The 19918-nt window shown below is 43.4% G+C and overlaps 1 protein-coding gene across 1 annotated transcript; it reads right to left on the reverse strand.

Annotated features, from left to right (window-relative positions):
- Positions 1-1872: 1872 nt before the first annotated feature.
- On the reverse strand, positions 1873-19503 carry LOC120996995 (deleted in malignant brain tumors 1 protein-like). Its single transcript, XM_040426888.1, has 7 exons — positions 19376-19503; positions 12952-13509; positions 9736-10056; positions 9342-9659; positions 7959-8285; positions 7363-7677; positions 1873-2072 (listed from the first exon to the last, which is right to left on the reverse strand). Exons 1-7 carry the CDS (start codon positions 19431-19433, stop codon positions 2056-2058), a joined length of 1914 nt encoding a protein of 637 aa, XP_040282822.1. The 5' UTR covers positions 19434-19503; the 3' UTR covers positions 1873-2055.
- Positions 19504-19918: the final 415 nt, after the last annotated feature.

The raw sequence follows: 19918 nt of genomic DNA on the forward strand, positions 1-19918 counted from the left end.
GAATATCTGTACTCCTGGCAGAACTAGATATTTTGGTTTTCCAGTTTACATCAGGAAGATTAGAGTCTCCCATAATGATAACTTCCCCCTTCAAGGTCATTTTAGCTATTTCCTCAACTAGTAGATCATCTAATTCTTTGACTTGGCTAGGTGGTCTATATATCACACCTACACGAGTTACCTTATGATTATCAAGCTGCAACGTAACCCAAACTGACTCTAAATTGTTCTCGCTAACTTGTATCAAATTAGATTTTATGCTATCTTTCACATACAGGGCCACCCCTGCCCCTTCCTGCCTTCTCTGTCTTGGTAATGATTACAGAAGATGTTTGGACACAATATATTTGGGGTCAGTGATGATAAATGATCCCAGGATCTGTCACCAGCCGAGGGCAGTGGATGCTTTCTGCTCAGAATACACATAGTTTTCGCTTTCTCCTGGGTATTATAATGTGGACTATTGAGGTTTCTTCACCATGATAACTAAGGGACTATGACAACCACTCCTGATCTTCTCTTTAACCCCTTAGTGACCAAGCCTGTTTGGGCCTTTATGACCAAGCGTTTTTCTTACTTTTTTTATGGTCTCGTTCCAAGAGCTATAACTTTTTTATTTTTTCGTCTATATAGCTTTATGAGGGCTTGTTTTTTACGGGACAAGTTGTAGTTTTTAATGGCGCCATTTTGGGGTACACATAACTTTCTGATTAACTTTTATTAACTCTTTCTGGGAGGGAGATGGGGAAAAATAGCAATACTGCCACTGCGTTTTTACATTATACATTTTTTGGCGTTCATTTTTCGGTGCAAATAACATAATATCTTTATTCTCTGGGTCAGTACGATTACAGTGATACTAAATACTTATAATTTTGTTTACGTTTTACTACTTTTTTTTGCAATAAAACACCTTTTATTAACCCAAAAAATTATTTTGCATTGCCACTTCACAAGACCCATAACTTTTTTTATTTTTTTTATATGGAATTGTATGAGGGCTTGATTTTTGAAAGACGACTTGTATTTTTCATTGGTATGATTTTGGAGTAAATTCCGCTTTTTGATCGCTTGTTATTACGTTTTTTTTCGGTGGAAACTAAGAATAAATTAGAAATTCTGTCTTTTTTTATTTTTTATTTTTTATGGCGTTCACCATAGGGGATAATTTATGTAATATTTATGTAGTCCCGGTCGTTACGGACGCGGCAATACCAAACATATGGGGGATATTTTCTTTTTGCAATTTTTTTCATTGAAAAGCGTATTTTCAATGGAAAAAAAGGCATATTTTTTTATTTTATGGAATTTTTTTTATTTAATAAATGTGTATTTTTTTTCTATTTTTTTTACTACTTAATAGTCCCACAAGGGGACTATAATATACAGTATTTTGTTTGCTTTTAAAATGTAATGCATTATCTCTATAATGCATTGCATTTCAATAGCAATGCTATTCGAACATTGACCAGCAGGCTGCGCCAGAGAGGCACAGCCTGCTGGAAGTAACGGAAGACAGGCTCGGGCCCTGATCGGAAGCAAGGTAAGCTTCCCAGCACATCAGCACCCCGCGATCGCATTTTCGGGGTGCTGATGGGAGACAGAGGGAGTCCGCTCCCTCTGTCACCACTTTACATGCAGCGGGCGCCATTGCGCCCGGCATGTAAAGGGTTAAACAGCCCGTATCGGCACTCCTGCCGTTCCGGGCTGTTAGAGCAGGGACCCGGCTGTCATGTGAGAGCCAGGTCCGCGCTCCCCGCTGCACGGGGGAGCCGCGCGGCGCTTAAACTGTGCCGCCGTAAAAACGCGGCGGCCCAGCCTAAGGCCCCTTAGTGACCGCCGTAAAAACACGTATGGGTGGTCACTAAGGGGTTAATCAGCGTCATCATCTGTCACATTCATTATCAAGGCTCTTGCTTTTAGTACTGATTGGATCCATGGTGGGGGGCCCGGTTTACATGGAGGGGACACATGAGGGTGATACACAGGAAAGACATGAGGAAAGGATAAGGTGGCACACAATGACGTCACAGATCAGGGGTCACGTGACATCAGCTACAACGGTTCTTTATCTGTAAAAGTAAAGAATTCCAGTTCATAATCCGCTCCGATAATACAGAATAAGAGCAAGATCTACAGATAATTATGTGAACCCCTGGACCACAGATGTTAGCAGACATGTGACAACCTGTATTATTGGTATAATCTTACATGGGGACGTCAATATTACATGTGTGATATTACAGGGGGATGTCTGTATTACATGTGTGATATTACATGGGGACGTCTGTATTACATGTGTGATATTACAGGGGGACATCTGTATTACATGTGTGATATTACAGGGGGATGTGTGTATTACATGTGTGATATTACACGGGGACGTCTGTATTACATGTGTGATATTACATGGGGATGTCTGTATTACATGTGTGATATTACATGGGGATGTCTGTATTACATGTGTGATATTACACGGGGATGTCTGTATTACATGTGTGATATTACACGGGGACGTCAATATTACATGTGTGATATTACACGGGGATGTCTGTATTACATGTGTGATATTACAGGGGGATGTCTGTATTACATGTGTGATATTACACGGGGATGTCTGTATTACATGTGTGATATTACATGGGGACGTCTGTATTACATGTGTAATATTACAGGGGGATGTGTGTATTACATGTGTGATATTACACGGGGACGTCTGTATTACATGTGTAATATTACAGGGGGACGTCTGTATTACATGTGTAATATTACAGGGGGATGTGTGTATTACATGTGTGATATTACACGGGGACGTCTGTATTACATGTGTAATATTACAGGGGGATGTCTGTATTACATGTGTGATATTACACGGGGATGTCTGTATTACATGTGTGATATTACACGGGGATGTCTGTATTACATGTGTGATATTACACGGGGATGTCTGTATTACATGTGTGATATTACACGGGGATGTCTGTATTACATGTGTGATATTACACGGGGACGTCAATATTACATGTGTGATATTACACGGGGATGTCTGTATTACATGTGTGATATTACAGGGGGATGTCTGTATTACATGTGTGATATTACAGGGGGATGTCTGTATTACATGTGTGATATTACAGGGGGATGTGTGTATTACATGTGTGATATTACACGGGGACGTCTGTATTACATGTGTGATATTACAGGGGGATGTGTGTATTACATGTGTGATATTACACGGGGATGTCTGTATTACATGTGTGATATTACAGGGGGATGTGTGTATTACATGTGTGATATTACATGGGGATGTCTGTATTACATGTGTGATATTACACGGGGACGTCTGTATTACATGTGTGATATTACAGGGGAATGTGTGTATTACATGTGTGATATTACAGGGGGATGTGTGTATTACATGTGGGATATTACACGGGGATGTCTGTATTACATGTGGGATATTACACGGGGATGTCTGTATTACATGTGTGATATTACACGGGGACGTCTGTATTACATGTGTGATATTACACGGGGATGTCTGTATTACATGTGTGATATTACACGGGGACGTCTGTATTACATGTGTGATATTACAGGGGAATGTGTGTATTACATGTGTGATATTACAGGGGGATGTGTGTATTACATGTGGGATATTACACGGGGATGTCTGTATTACATGTGTGATATTACATGGGGATGTCTGTATTACATGTGTGATATTACAGGGGGATGTGTGTATTACATGTGTGATATTACATGGGGATGTCTGTATTACATGTGTGATATTACACGGGGATGTCTGTATTACATGTGTGATATTACAGGGGGATGTGTGTATTACATGTGTGATATTACATGGGGATGTCTGTATTACATGTGTGATATTACACGGAGACGTCAATATTACATTCTAGTGAAGACAGGGCGGCACTACCTTCTTGAATTCGCGGTGCACGTGTCCGTGGAATGGCGTCCAGACAAACGTTTCAAAGAAGAAGACCGGCACTTCGCAGATGTAGATCACAATGTAGATTTATTCAGTCACATATTCAAGTGGCATAGTGACGCGTTTCAGCACAAGTGTGCTTTCATCAGACTGCAATGAAACATCTTACACTCCAGCTATTTATACATAAATGAGACACTAAGGAACTGACATCATCAGAGGAGCTCCGCCTCCCTCATTAAATAAAAATTTGCATATCAAATAATCGCAATGAAATATTCCCATTAGAAAATTCGCAAAAAAATTTTGCATAAAACAATTTGCATAAAAAAATTCGCAAAAACATATCCACTCTGTACTGGCGAAGATTTTCAGTCCAATAGTCCATTTTGGCAGTGATTAATCACGCTGAAGAAAGAAAGAAATATATTTATCTGATTGCATAAAGCCGAATGCCTTATAGGAAGCAGGACACGTTGTACTCACGATTGAGGCCCCTGGGCTCCATTCTCTGAAGACGATGGATCCAGTGAGCCTCTCTCTTCAATAACAATTTATTTCTATCACCCCCTCGACGGGGTAATGATACACCTTCAATGATCTGATACCTCAACTGCAAGATATGTTTTTTTATCATGAAAATGAAGGGGTATTGGAAGTAATAAATTCTGTTTGCGGATAGTAGATTTGTGTTTACTTAGTCCGTCCTTCATTCTCATCGAGGTTTCCCCCACATATAATAATCCACATGGACATTTAAGAATGTAAACCACAAATCTACTATCACAGGTGAACGTGCCCCTTATTGGAATATTTTCACCCAAGTGAGGGTGGGAAAAACATGAACCCTTTATGACGCTGGAACAATTGACACAATTTAAACAAGAAAAAGTGCCCCGTCTAGGTGTAGATAAAAAACTCTGTCCTCTTTCTATTTTATTACTTCCCACGTCTGCTTGGACTATTTTATCCCTAATATTTTCTGCCCGTTTGTAGCATATCATGGGTGGCCTCTGGAACTCTCCTATCCGTGGATAGGACTTGGATAATATGTGCCAATGTTGATTAACAATAGCCCTCAGGCGCTGGGACCAGGGATGGTATTTAATCACTAAGGGGATCCTTGTCTCTTTCTTAGTTCTATCCGGTGGTGTAGTCTCAGCTTTATTACGCTGTAATTTCAATAGATCAGGGGGGTAGCCTCGCTCTCTAAATTTATTGGTCATATCGTCTAATCTTATTTGGCACATATCCCTATCACTAACGATCCGTCTAACCCTCTGGTATTGTGAATATGGGATAGATTCCTTGATGGTTGCTGGGTGACTACTTGAAAAGGACAGTAAACTGTTCCTATCAGTTGATTTCACAAATAAATCCGTCTGTATCTTACCTTCTTTGTCCCTAGTCACCCAGGTATCCAAAAAGGAAATTTTTTCAGAACTATGGTGTACAGTGAATTTAAGTTCATCCCAAATGGAATTTAAATACGTGGTAAATTCCATAAGGGATCGGACGTCGCCTCGCCATAGGCAAAAAATATCGTCGATGAATCGACGCCAAAATATACAATGTTGATGATATAGAGGGCTAGAGTAAACAAATTGACACTCAAAAGAAGCCATATATGTATTTGCGTATGGCGGCGCGACGTTCGATCCCATCGCGGTCCCACGACACTGCTGATAAAAAGAATCTTGAAACAAAAAATAATTTTGCTCAAGGACTATTTTCAAAAGTTCCAGAAAAATTTCCTTTTCTGCCTTTTTGTATGTGCTTGTGCCTAAGAGACCTTTTTTCCCACCCTCACTCAGGTGAAAATATTCCAATAAGGGGCACGTTCACCTGTGATAGTAGATTTGTGGTTTACATTCTTAAATGTCCATGTGGATTATTATATGTGGGGGAAACCTCGATGAGAATGAAGGACGGACTAAGTAAACACAAATCTACTATCCGCAAACAGAATTTATTACTTCCAATACCCCTTCATTTTCATGATAAAAAAACATAATATCTCGCAGTTGAGGTATCAGATCATTGAAGGTGTATCATTACCCCGTCGAGGGGGTGATAGAAATAAATTGTTATTGAAAAGAGAGGCTCACTGGATCCATCGTCTTCAGAGAATGGAGCCCAGGGGCCTCAATCGTGAGTACAACGTGTCCTGCTTCCTATAAGGCATTCGGCTTTATGCAATCAGATAAATATATTTCTTTCTTTCTTCAGCGTGATTAATCACTGCCAAAATGGACTATTGGACTGAAAATCTTCGCCAGTATAGAGTGGATATGTTTTTGCGAATTTTTTTATGCAAATTTTTTTATGCAAATTTTCTTTGCGAATTTTCTAATGGGAATATTTCATTGCGATTATTTGATATGCGAATTTTTCGTTAATGAGGGAGGCGGAGCTCCTCTGATGATGTCAGTTCCTTAGTGTCACATTTATGTATAAATAGCTGGAGTGTAAGATGTTTCATTGCAGTCTGATGAAAGCACACTTGTGCTGAAACGCGTCACTATGCCACTTGAATATGTGACTGAATAAATCTACATTGTGATCTACATCTGCGAAGTGCCGGTCTTCTTCTTTGAAACGTCAATATTACATGTGTGATATTACAGGGGGATGTCTGTATTACATGTGTGATATTACACGGGGATGTCTGTATTACATGTGTGATATTACAGGGGGATGTGTGTATTATATGTGTGATATTACACGGGGGATGTCTGTATTACATGTGTGATATTACACGGGGATGTCTGTATTACATGTGTGATATTACACGGGGATGTGTGTATTACATGTGTGATATTACACGGGGATGTGTGTATTACATGTGTGATATTACAGGGGGATGTGTGTATTACATGTGTGATATTACACGGGGGATGTCTGTATTACATGTGTGATATTACACGGGGATGTCTGTATTACATGTGTGATATTACACGGGGATGTGTGTATTACATGTGTGATATTACACGGGGATGTCTGTATTACATGTGTGATATTACACGGGGATGTGTGTATTACATGTGTGATATTACACGGGGATGTGTGTATTACATGTGTGATATTACACGGGGATGTGTGTATTACATGTGTGATATTACAGGGGGATGTCTGTATTACATGTGTGATATTACACGGGGACGTCTGTATTACATGTGTGATATTACACGGGGATGTCTGTATTACATGTGTGATATTACACGGGGACGTCTGTATTACATGTGTGATATTACACGGGGATGTCTGTATTACATGTGTGATATTACAGGGGGATGTGTGTATTACATGTGTGATATTACAGGGTGATGTCTGTATTACATGTGTGATATTACACGGGGATCACCTGTATCACATATCTGGGCACTTTATAATGGTGACCCCATGCTTACCTGTACAGACCACGCCCGCATCCTGTGAGTGGGCGCAGAGACTGTTTTTGGACACCACTCCTCCACACTGAGATATCGATGACTCTGTGCCGTTACAGAACAGTTTCTCCAGCCATATGGATCCAGACCCAGGGCCGAAATATGCTTCTCTAGGGGCCCGCTGTGCAGGTCCACAGCCCACTTGTCTGCACACCACATGGGCACTGGATAGATCCCATGTGTCATCACACACGGTGCCCCAGGCCTGGTTGTAGAATACCTCCACCCGTCCTGAGCATGCAGAGTCTCCACCAACCAGTCTCACCTTAGATATTCCTGCAGGAGAAGATGTAATATGTAAGTATGATATAGCAGGACACGGACACACAACACATGACGTGGCCTGTCCATAAACAAGGCTGATATGAATATATAGTATATATGCACAGGGTTATATACACATGGCCGCCGCTATGCACTGAATATAGACATTGATGTGGATGGCATAGTATGACAACACTATGACAGCACTCAGAATCTCTCAGTAGTGCAGCCTCAGGGTTCAGGCCTTCATGTCTGCTCAGATTTGTCCTCTTAACTGCTCTAAATCTTCATACCTGATTGTGAGCAGAGCACTTCGGCTTCACCAGACTCACACTTGTGTCCTTTGGACAAGACGGAGCTGCATTCAGACAGGCTTGCTTCGTGGCCGGAACAGTAGATACTGCGAACATCTGTTTGGGGGATCTTTTCTTTACGTATTGACATTTCCTTGACATGAGCTCTTTCGATAGCGAGGCCACAGCCAATCTGCTTACATAGCACGGCCTCCTCCTCGACATGCCACTCAAATGCAGGCACCAGGTTCCATTTCTTATCCTGGAACACCTGAACTTTCCCAGAACATGTGCTGCTTCCACCTGTCAACGTCACCTTTGAAATAGCTGTGCAAGACAAAGACAATTCAAGATGATGAGCGCAGAGGAGATGTGTTAAGGAGCAGCTAGTTGTGTGACCACATCTACTATGAGGTCTACAGAAGAAGATAGTGATGGAGCTGAGGAGAACCAGCCGGTGGTATACACATATCTATTGTGTGGACTACAGAGGAAGACTTCGGTGGTGGAGATGAGCTGTGGATGACTAGCTGCTGGTGATGTGGATGTCTGCTATGAGGTCTACAGGAGAAGTCATCAGTGGTGGAGCTGAGCTGTGGAAGATCAGTTGGCAGTTTAGATATATGTATTATGTGGAGCATACAGAAAGACTTCGGTGGTGAAGCTGAGCCATGGAAAACTAGCTGGTGGTATAAACATGTCTACTATGTGGTCTACAGAGGAGGACTTCAGTGGTGGAGCTGAGCTGCGGACAACTAGCTGGAGGTGTGGATATGTCTACTACAAGGTCTACAAGAGAAGACATCAGTGGTGGAGCTGAGCTGTGGAGGACTAACTGCTAATGTGTACATGTCTACTATGTGGTGTACAGCAGACATCAGTGGGGAAGCTGAGCTATGAAAGACAAGCTGATGGTACAGACATTTCTACTATGACTTGTACAGGTGAAGACAGTGTTGGAGCTGAGCTGTAGAGAACCAGCTGGTGGTATAAATGTGTTTACTATGAGGTACTGTATACAGTGGGGAAACCAGTGGGGAAATGCTGTGGCAAACCAGCTGGTGGTGCCATGGAGAAACAGTTGGTGGTATGGACATGTCTACTGTGAGGTCTAGAGGAGAAGACATCATTAGTTGAGCTGTGCTGTGGAGAATCGGCGATGGTATAGTCATGTCGGCTATCCTCTCCTGTGTCCTCCTGTCATTCCCACAGTACTGTGCTCAATTGATTAAGCATAAAAATTACCATAATTTGATATTACTACACTCTGTCCATTCCATGTATACCTCTTACCTCTACCTCACTCTTCAATATGCACATGAGAAGAAACATACCCTCCATGTGTATATGGCGTATATGAGAGAACCTCTGTGGTGGTCGCACCTGCTGTGGAGCAGACGATTCCTGCGTGGATGTTGTAGAGACATGGCTGTGAGCTCCAGAGACTGAGGCTACATTCGGATATCTGAGACTCTGCACCAGAACAATGTATTTTTTCCACTGTCTTCTGCCCTATACCAGCTTCTCCCACATTTTCCTGGATCTTCACGAGAGGGCCACATCCCATCTGTCTGCATACCACTGAAGCTTCTCGTATATCAAACTTCCAAAGGCAGAATCTGTTCCATGTATTATTCAAGGAAACCTCCACTATCCCATCACAAGTCCCGGAGCCACTGACCAGTCGAACTTTGCCAGCACCTGTGTGGCCATAGGAGGGAAGCCATGTTAGTAACATGAAGGGAGAACATCAGTAATAGAGGCTAATAAGACTCACCAGAAGACAAGCAGCTGATCCCCGCACTGTGCTGAGGTCTCGATGAATCTGGTTCAGTCCAAGCTCCCAGTAAACACTCTGAAACATCATGTTCATCTCCAGTACAATCCACCTTCTCCAGTATATTCCCAGAAACTGGCCCAAATGCATTTCCTTTCATGGCCTTCAGAGAAGGTCCACACCCCAACTGCCTGCAGATGACATCAGCTCCATGCCTGTCCCAGTGTTCATCACTCAGGGTGCCCCAGGTGTTATTATAGAGAAGTTCCACTTTTCCCTGGCAGCGGTCACCACCATCCACTAACCTTACTTGAGACAAAACTGGAGAAGGATCAAAGATCATGTTATCCATCCATTGCCAAACTGTAAACATATGAGGAAGGATTATCTCTACAGCAAGTAGTGGAGGAGCCAACCCGGAAGGAGACCATTTTAGATTTAGTTTTCACAAATGGGAATTTGGTATCTGATATTACTGTAGGGAAAGCTTGATCACCAGTCAGTGTGGTTTACTATAAGTACAGTGACTGAGTCACACCACACAAAAACAAAAGTTTTAGATTTTAGAAAAACTGACTTTTCTAAAATTAGATTAGTGGTATACGAGTCCCTATCAGACTGGAACAGTTTCAATGGAGTCCAGGAGAAATGGGACTACTTAAAAGTGGCACTTTTAAAGGCAACAGATAATTGCATTAGGCTAGTCAGTAAAAGCAAAAAAAAAGGAAGAGACCACTGTGGTACTCAGCAGAAGTGGCCAAAATCATTAAAAACAAAAAGATAGCATTTAGTAATTATAAAAATAAAAAAAAGAGGATGACAGGCAAATTTACAAGATTAGGCAGAGAGAGGCCAAACAAGTTATAAGAGCTTCTAAAGCAGAGGCAGAAGAGAAATTAGCTCAGTCAGGGAAAAAAGGCGAGAAGGCATTCTTCAGATACATAAATGAAAAAAGAAACTAAAACAAGGAATTACCAAATTAAAAACAAAAGAAGGAAGGTATATGTAAGAAGATAAAGAACTAGCTGACTGCCTCAATGAATACTTCTGTTCAGGTTTTACAAAGGAAAATGAAGGAAAAGGACCTCAGTTAGGAAAGAAGACTAATGAATCTTTTGATGCATGTGTCTTTACAGAGGAAGAGGTTCTAAGTCAACTGTCTAAAATTAATACAAATAAGTCACAGGGGCCTGATGGGATACACCCAAAGCTATTAAAAGAGCTCAGCGGTGAACTAGCAAAACCATTAACAGATTTATTCAACCAATCACTGGCAACAGGAGTCGTCCCAAAAAATTGGAAATTAGCAAATGTTGTGCCCATTCACAAGAAAGGTAGTCGGGAGGAATCGGGCAGCTATAGGCCAGTAAGCCTGACATCAATAGTGGGGAAATTAATGGAAACCATACTTAAGGAGAGGATTGTGGAACATCTAAAATCCCATGGATTGAGAGATGAAAAACAGCATGGGTTTACTTCAGGGAGATCATGTCAAACTAATCTTATTGATTTTTTTTGCTTGGGTGACTAAAATAATAGATGGAGGAGGTGCAGTACACATCGCTTATCTAGACTTTAGTAAGGCTTTTGATACTGTCCCACATAGAAGGCTTATCAATAAATTGCAGTATTTGGGCTTGGACTCCCATATTGTTGAATGGATTAGGCAGTGGCCGAAGGACAGGCAACAGAGGGTTGTAGTCAATAGAGTATATTTAGACCAAGGTCTTGTTACCAGTGGGGTACCTCAGGGATCTGTTCTGGGACCCATATTGTTTAATATCTTTATCAGTGAAATTGCAGAAGGCCTCGATGGTAAGGTGTGTCTTTTTGCTGATGACACAAAGATTTGTAACAGGGTTGATGTTCCTGGAGGGATACACCAAATGGAAAAGGATTTAGGAAAACTAGAGGAATGGTCAAAAATCTGGCAACTAAAATGTAATGTTAATAAGTGCAAGATAATGCACCTGGGGCGTAAAAACCCAAGAGCAGAATATAAAATCAGTGACACAGTCCTAACCTCAGTATCTGAGGAAAGGGATTTAGGGGTCATTATTTCAGAAGACTTAAAGGTAGGCAGACAGTGTCATAGAGCAGCAGGAGATGCTAGCAGAATGCTGGGTGTATAGGGAGAGGCATTACCAGTAGACAGAGGGAGGTGCTCATGCCGCTCTACAGAGCACTAGTGAGACCTCATCTGGAGTATTGTGCTCAGTACTGGAGACCATATCTCCAGAAGGATATTGATACTTTGGTGAGAGTTCAGAGAAGAGCTACTAAACTAGTACATGGATTGCAGGATAAAACTTACCAGGAAAGATTAAAGGACCTTAACATGTATAGCTTGGAAGAAAGACGAGACAGAGGGGATATGATAGAAACTGCTAAATACATAAAGGGAATCAACAAGGTAAAAGAGGAGAGAATATTTAAACGAAGAAAAACTACCACAAAAGGACACGGTTTTAAATTAGAGGGGCAAAGGTTTAAAATTAATATCAGGAAGTATTACTTTACTGAGAGAGTAGTGGATGCATGGAATAGCCTTCCTGCAGAAGTGGTAGCTGCAAATACAGTGAAGGAGTTTAAGCATGCATGGGATAGGCATAAGGCCATCCTTCATATAAGATAGGGCCGGGGGCTATCCATAGTATTCAGTATATTGGGCAGACTAGATGGGCCAAATGGTTCTTATCTGCCGACACATTCTAAGTTCCTTGACATTTACAATGGTCATAAAAGCTATACTTAATAGCTGAGTTGTTAAAAAAGCATTATGGGTAATAAACAGGAGGTGAAAGTGACAACCACAGTTCATGGATTGAACTGTACCCCAAATGATTGTAGCTTCTCTTCCTCCACACAGTTGATGAACAAGGTTGTACAATATAGGCACACCGGATAGCTTCTATGGGGTCCATGATGAGGAGAATCCATCTCGGTCTGGTTAAACCATGTGCTAAGCTCCCCTGTACCCAGGAACCCCAATGTCTGAGGAAGAGGTAATTGCCCTGGGTCCATTGTCTGATACAGGTACTGCAAGGACCCCCTCTATTTCTACCCCCGGATGATACACCACATCTTGCTAGAGACTCCTAGATGGCAAATCTGCAACAATATGGAGAACAGTGGAGGACTGGTATTTTCTGGGGGTCTAGTGCTTCAGGATCCAGTGCTCTCCAGTGTATACAAATGAGGACAAAGTACACTTACGAGCTTTCTTGGCACGTCTTCCCTTCACCTCGATGCTGTGACATACTGACTGCGCTAGTGCGGACAGAGCTTTGTCAGGACTCGGATAATCCAGCATGTCATATAAATGGGTCTTTGGTGGGTAGGACACAATGTCATACAGTACATAGTCCCGGAATATCTTGGATCCCATTACAAATATCTCCACCCCTGCTCTCTGTAGCTTGTGTATTTTGGGCTTCGTAAACAGGTAGGGGCCGTTCCTGGCAGGAATGAGGATGAGGATGTGTGACCTCTGGCCACTGCCAGGCTTTGGTCTCCATGTCATGGAGTTAATGAAATCCACAAAGTATTTTTCCTGTGGGATGAAACTGACCCTTCCTGGATGGCTGCGGAAGTGTTCTTGGAGGTTCTTGAAGTTATAGTCGTTAAGATGCAGCTTCACCTGATGGTTTGTGGCATTCTCCAGTCCTTCAATGAACCCTCTGACCAGCTCCAGTTCATGGTAATGTTTTTGGTATCTGTAGCGATCAGCGTAGACAATGATCTCTGCAGATCTGTGGACCCCATGGGAACAACCTGGAAGAGATGTGGACATTTCTTGTGTTAACCTCAAAGTGTCATCAGCAGGTCAGACCAGTCTCTAGAGGATCCTCCTGTGGACCCAACCCCAGGAGCGGCTTCACATTATCACTATTACTCCCTATTAATCTGTGTAGGGACAAAGAGGTTGTGATGTAATTTAAAGGGCATCTGTCAGCAGATTTGTACCTATGACACTGACCTGTTACCTCTGCACATTGACAGGACCAGGCAGTGTAAACGTCATCACATCTGGCCCTGTTAATCAGAGTGCAGAGAGAGCAGAGCCTCCAGGTGTAATGACAACGCCCCTGTTGCTCCTAGAGGCTCATTTGCATATATTAAAATATCATTTTTCTCAGTAATGCGGGCACATATGAACATGGGACCGACACAGATGCCTTCAGCTGCCAAGTGCACATGTAACAGGTCAGCCAGTTTCATAGGTACAAAACTGCTGACAGATGCCCTTTAAAGAGGGTCTGTCAGCAATTTTGACCATGCTAAACTGCCTTCTGGGCACTGGCAAGAGCAGAATCTAGCAGAATAAAGGTTAATATTCACACTAAAGGTGTGTCTACACTGCTCTCCCCACCCCTACAGAGTGCTATTAGCAGTTTCAAATGGTAAAAACTACTGTCAGAATGCTTTTAAGGAGACACCACGTGTTCTTTATACTGTAGGTGTCAGATGGTCCCATGACCAGAAAAAACAAAAGCATCTGGACATATATGTCATCAAAGATCTTATACATGTACAGGTATGAGGGGAAGAGGAGGCAGGTATGGGCAAGAGAGGTCTATGAGCAGGACAAGAGATAGTTATGAGCAGGATAAAGGTCAAGTATGAGCAGGAGAAGGGTCAGGTATGAGCAGGAGAAGGGTCAGGTATGAGCAGAAGAAGAGGTCTATGATCAGGATAAGGGACAGATATGAGCAGGAGGAAAGGTCTATGAGCAAGAGAAGGGACAGATATGAGCAGGAGAAGAGGTCTATGAGCAGGAGAAGGGTCAGGTATGAGCAGGAGAAGAGGTCTATGAGCAGGAGAAGGGTCAGGTATGAGCAGGAGAAGAGGTCTATGAGCAGGAGAAGAGGTCTATGATCAGGAGAAGGGTCAGGTATGAGCAGGAGAAGAGGTCTATGAGCAGGAGAAGGGTCAGGTATGAGCAGGAGAAGAGGTCTATGAGCAGGATAAGGGACAGATATGAGCAGAAGAAGAGGTCTATGAGCAGGAGAAGGGTCAGGTATGAGCAGGAGAAGAGGTCTATGAGCAGGAGAAGAGGTCTATGAGCAGGATAAGGGACAGATATGAGCAGGAGGAAAGGTCTATGAGCAAGAGAAGGGACAGATATGAGCAGGAGGAAAGTTCTATGAGCAGGAGAAGGGTCAGGTATGAGCAGGAGGAAAGGTCTATGAGCAAGAGAAGGGACAGATATGAGCAGGAGAAGAGGTCTATGAGCAAGAGAAGGGACAGATATGAGCAGGAGAAGAGGTCTATGAGCAGGAGAAGGGACAGATATGAGCAGGAGAAAAGGTCTATGAGCAGGATAAGGGACAGATATGAGCAGGAGAAGAGGTCTATGAGCAGGATAAGGGACAGATATGAGCAGGAGAAGAGGTCTATGAGCAGGAGAAGGGACAGATATGAGCAGGAGAAAAGGTCTATGAGCATTAGAAGGGACAGGTATGAGCAGGAGGAGAGGTCTATGAGCAGGAGAAGGGTCAGGTATGAGCAGGAGGAAAGGTCTATGAGCAAGAGAAGGGACAGATATGAGCAGGAGGAGAGGTCTATGAGCATTAGAAGATTGGGTTTGAGAAGGAGAGGTGAAGGCTATGAGCAGGAGATGGGATAAGACTTGGCAGAAGGAGAGACAGGTATGAGCTTGGTGCATGCGTCTGTTCTCACTGGATAAAACTGTCCATCCAGTATTCCCGTCATTATGGGTACACAGTCTGATGTAAAGAACCATCATGGAGAAATTTTGAAGAGAATTAGATTTAGGTCGTCATTAGAGATGAGCGAATTTCTTGAAAATTCGATTCGGCTGCTTTGTCGAACTTTACCAAAAAATTCGCTTTGTGACGAATTACTTCGTAGTGGGTGCAATGACAAGGAGCTGCGATAGCGCCGCCCCCGTCATTGTACCCCTCAGATGCCACATTCATACATGATCGCGGCATCTGAGTGTAAAATTAACAATAAAAAAAATTTATTAAAATTTACCGCCTCTATTTGCTCGCGACGGGCTGGCCGCCGCCATCTTGCTTGAAGATTTAGGCCGAAATCCCGTGCTGCGCGAGATTACATCATCACGCCGGCTGGCGGACAAGAATAGGCAGTTATATGTAAAGGCTGTCCGTGCCATTTCGCAAACGGACGCCATCCGTGCTTTGCGAATACGCGATTTGTGGACCGCAAAACACACCACGGTCGTGTGCATGCGGCCTTAGTCAGATCCATCACAGCTTTAATGAACACATATAACTCTATTGGTGACTGTCACCTCTTGCTCACTGCATAATGCTGTATTGGGCCATGGAATCACCAGGAACCTAGAAGAACCTTCTGGACTTGAGCCTACTGGAACAATGTCTTGGACTCCCCTCGGTCCTGCCAGATCCTGAATGAACATGCCTCAATTCTCAGTTCCTGTGGGAACCTGTGCAATTGTCATCTGACTTAATTACTGGCCGGCTCGATATCAAAAACACGTATCCATTTATTTTTCTAATCCCTTTAAAAAATCAATATATCATGCACAAGATCAATATACCAAACATAAAAAACAAATATCCCTATGTCTTTAATAAAGTAAAACTACCATACGTGTTTTCGATATCGAGATGGCCATTAATTAAGTAATATACTATAATAGCTAAGTGGTGTAGCAGGCTGAGCTATATGTAAGAGGAGAAGAGAAAACGAGGCGGCACTGCCCCCACTGACGTGACCGCTGTATATTTCAGCTGTACGCATGTGGTATGGGGATATCCAATAGGTGGTGCTCTGCAATAGTGAGCACAAGGCACGATTCATCAGGTAAGGAGGAGAGAGAAACAAAGTTGCGGCACTCACCAGGATACCAAAGAGGTCTTTATTGAAGCTTCCTTAGAAGTGGTAACATAGAAGATCCAGGGGCGGACACAATGTTGCAGGCGGCGACGGCCGTTTCGCGCGTGAGATCGCGCTTCCTCAGGCCGCTCAATACGTCATGACGCAGGTAAGAACTTTATAGAGGCGGGCAGGGGACGGCCGGCGCCGTCGGCCACAGCTGTTCGCCCTCAGAGAGAAATGACACGTATTAAAAATCTGGATCCAGCAGTAACATGTACATAAAAAAGAACAACAATATAAGCACAAGAACACAATTGGTATACCCATATCCACAAAATGTGGGACAGATTTACAAGAGTGATGAATGGATACTTAGGAATATGATACAGAGAAATCGGTACTTATGATGATTATGCAGACACAAGAGCGGTGCATAGCACCAGCGTAATTAAGAACAAACATAGAATATAGGGCTGCGTGACATGAAGCGACTCGCGATGGGCAGAGGGTGGATAGAAAATAGAGGGCAGAAGACAAGACCCAGGATAGAAAAAATAGACGAATACTAATAATAGTGATTGTATTCACGAGGTAAGGACATATGGGCGTATACATAGGCAATTTGTTATAGAGCGCATTCAAATCACAGGAAGACAGACATGTCATTCCTGTCATTCATGCCCGCTGGGCCCATAGCACCGGTCCGGATTATCCATTTTGCCTCCCTCTGCAGGAGCAGGCGATGCCGATCCCCCCCGCGAGGGATGGGACGGACATGCTCTATCCCCGCAAAGGAGAGGCAACGCGGGTAGGCGTCGTGAGCGGCGCAGATATGGTCGATAAGGCGTGGACTGCCTCTACCTGACCTGATAGAGCCTACATGCTCACGAATGCGCTCAAAAAGAGGACGTATAGTCTTGCCTATATAAAAGCGTCCACAAGGACAGAAGACCACGTACACGACATAAGACGTGCGGCAGTTGATGAATTCTTGTACTGTGTGCGTTACCCCTCCAAACATCACATATTTGCTGCACATATTAAGGGCGCAAAACGAGCAGTGGCCGCATTTGAAGTTGCCCTTAGGCTTACCTAACCAAGTTTGGGCCTTAGGTGTCAAGAAAACACTCCTGACAAGCTTGTTTTTGAGTGTAGGGCATCTCCTAAATGCGACCAAAGGTTTTTCGTCCGTCAAGCTACTGAGGGAGGGATCCCCTTTAAGGAGGTCCCAATTCTGGTTTATCACCTGTTTTACTACATCGGCGGCAGCACTGTATTGAAATGAAAATGCGAAACGTGATTGTGCAGAACTAATGTCCCTCTCCCTTAAAAGGGAGGTGCGGTCCAGTTTGGCGGCCTTACGCATTGCCGCAGAAACGCCATTCGACGGATAACCCGGGAGAGGGACATTAGTTCTGCACAATCACGTTTCGCATTTTCATTTCAATACAGTGCTGCCGCCGATGTAGTAAAACAGGTGATAAACCAGAATTGGGACCTCCTTAAAGGGGATCCCTCCCTCAGTAGCTTGACGGACGAAAAACCTTTGGTCGCATTTAGGAGATGCCCTACACTCAAAAACAAGCTTGTCAGGAGTGTTTTCTTGACACCTAAGGCCCAAACTTGGTTAGGTAAGCCTAAGGGCAACTTCAAATGCGGCCACTGCTCGTTTTGCGCCCTTAATATGTGCAGCAAATATGTGATGTTTGGAGGGGTAACGCACACAGTACAAGAATTCATCAACTGCCGCACGTCTTATGTCGTGTACGTGGTCTTCTGTCCTTGTGGACGCTTTTATATAGGCAAGACTATACGTCCTCTTTTTGAGCGCATTCGTGAGCATGTAGGCTCTATCAGGTCAGGTAGAGGCAGTCCACGCCTTATCGACCATATCTGCGCCGCTCACGACGCCTACCCGCGTTGCCTCTCCTTTGCGGGGATAGAGCATGTCCGTCCCATCCCTCGCGGGGGGGATCGGCATCGCCTGCTCCTGCAGAGGGAGGCAAAATGGATAATCCGGACCGGTGCTATGGGCCCAGCGGGCATGAATGACAGGAATGACATGTCTGTCTTCCTGTGATTTGAATGCGCTCTATAACAAATTGCCTATGTATACGCCCATATGTCCTTACCTCGTGAATACAATCACTATTATTAGTATTCGTCTATTTTTTCTATCCTGGGTCTTGTCTTCTGCCCTCTATTTTCTATCCACCCTCTGCCCATCGCGAGTCGCTTCATGTCACGCAGCCCTATATTCTATGTTTGTTCTTAATTACGCTGGTGCTATGCACCGCTCTTGTGTCTGCATAATCATCATAAGTACCGATTTCTCTGTATCATATTCCTAAGTATCCATTCATCACTCTTGTAAATCTGTCCCACATTTTGTGGATATGGGTATACCAATTGTGTTCTTGTGCTTATATTGTTGTTCTTTTTTATGTACATGTTACTGCTGGATCCAGATTTTTAATACGTGTCATTTCTCTCTGAGGGCGAACAGCTGTGGCCGACGGCGCCGGCCGTCCCCTGCCCGCCTCTATAAAGTTCTTACCTGCGTCATGACGTATTGAGCGGCCTGAGGAAGCGCGATCTCACGCGCGAAACGGCCGTCGCCGCCTGCAACATTGTGTCCGCCCCTGGATCTTCTATGTTACCACTTCTAAGGAAGCTTCAATAAAGACCTCTTTGGTATCCTGGTGAGTGCCGCAACTTTGTTTCTCTCTCCTCCTTACCAGCAGGCTGAGCTATGTTCCGGTGAGCTCCCTCATCAACATTGTAATTGCAATTATCATCTGAGACCCACCTTCAATGTGTACTGCCGAGCAAGCAACGATGAGGAGAATCCAGAAGAAGACTGACATGGTGGCTTAATATTCAGCGACTGCCGTTTAATTGCCCAGCTTTCTGATACTGCAAAGGCTCAGAGGTCCTGTTTACAAGCTGGTTAATGTGAAAAAGGCAAACAGAGATTTTGTGTATTCTACTATTTGTTTAGCAAACAGCATGGAGAGCACGGTCCTCCAGTACATAACACAAAGAACACAAAGCTATAAACCCAAAGAGCGAGGAGAGCACCGTCCTGCAGTACATAACACAAAGAACATTAAGCTATAAACCCAAAGAGCGAGGAGAGCACCATCCTCCAGTACATAACACAAAGAACATAAAGCTATAAACCCAAAGAGCGAGGAGAGCACCGTCCTGCAGTACATAACACAAAGAACATACATCACCAACCATCTCTGACATCATAACCACCCATTCCTTAGGTCATCACCTACTATCCCAAAGGTCACAAACCATCTCTTGAAGTCATCACTTCTAAATCCAAAGTCCTCACTAACCA

The sequence above is a fragment of the Bufo bufo genome, chromosome 4, assembly GCF_905171765.1.
Source record: "Bufo bufo chromosome 4, aBufBuf1.1, whole genome shotgun sequence".
Classification (NCBI taxonomy): Eukaryota; Metazoa; Chordata; class Amphibia; order Anura; family Bufonidae; genus Bufo; species Bufo bufo.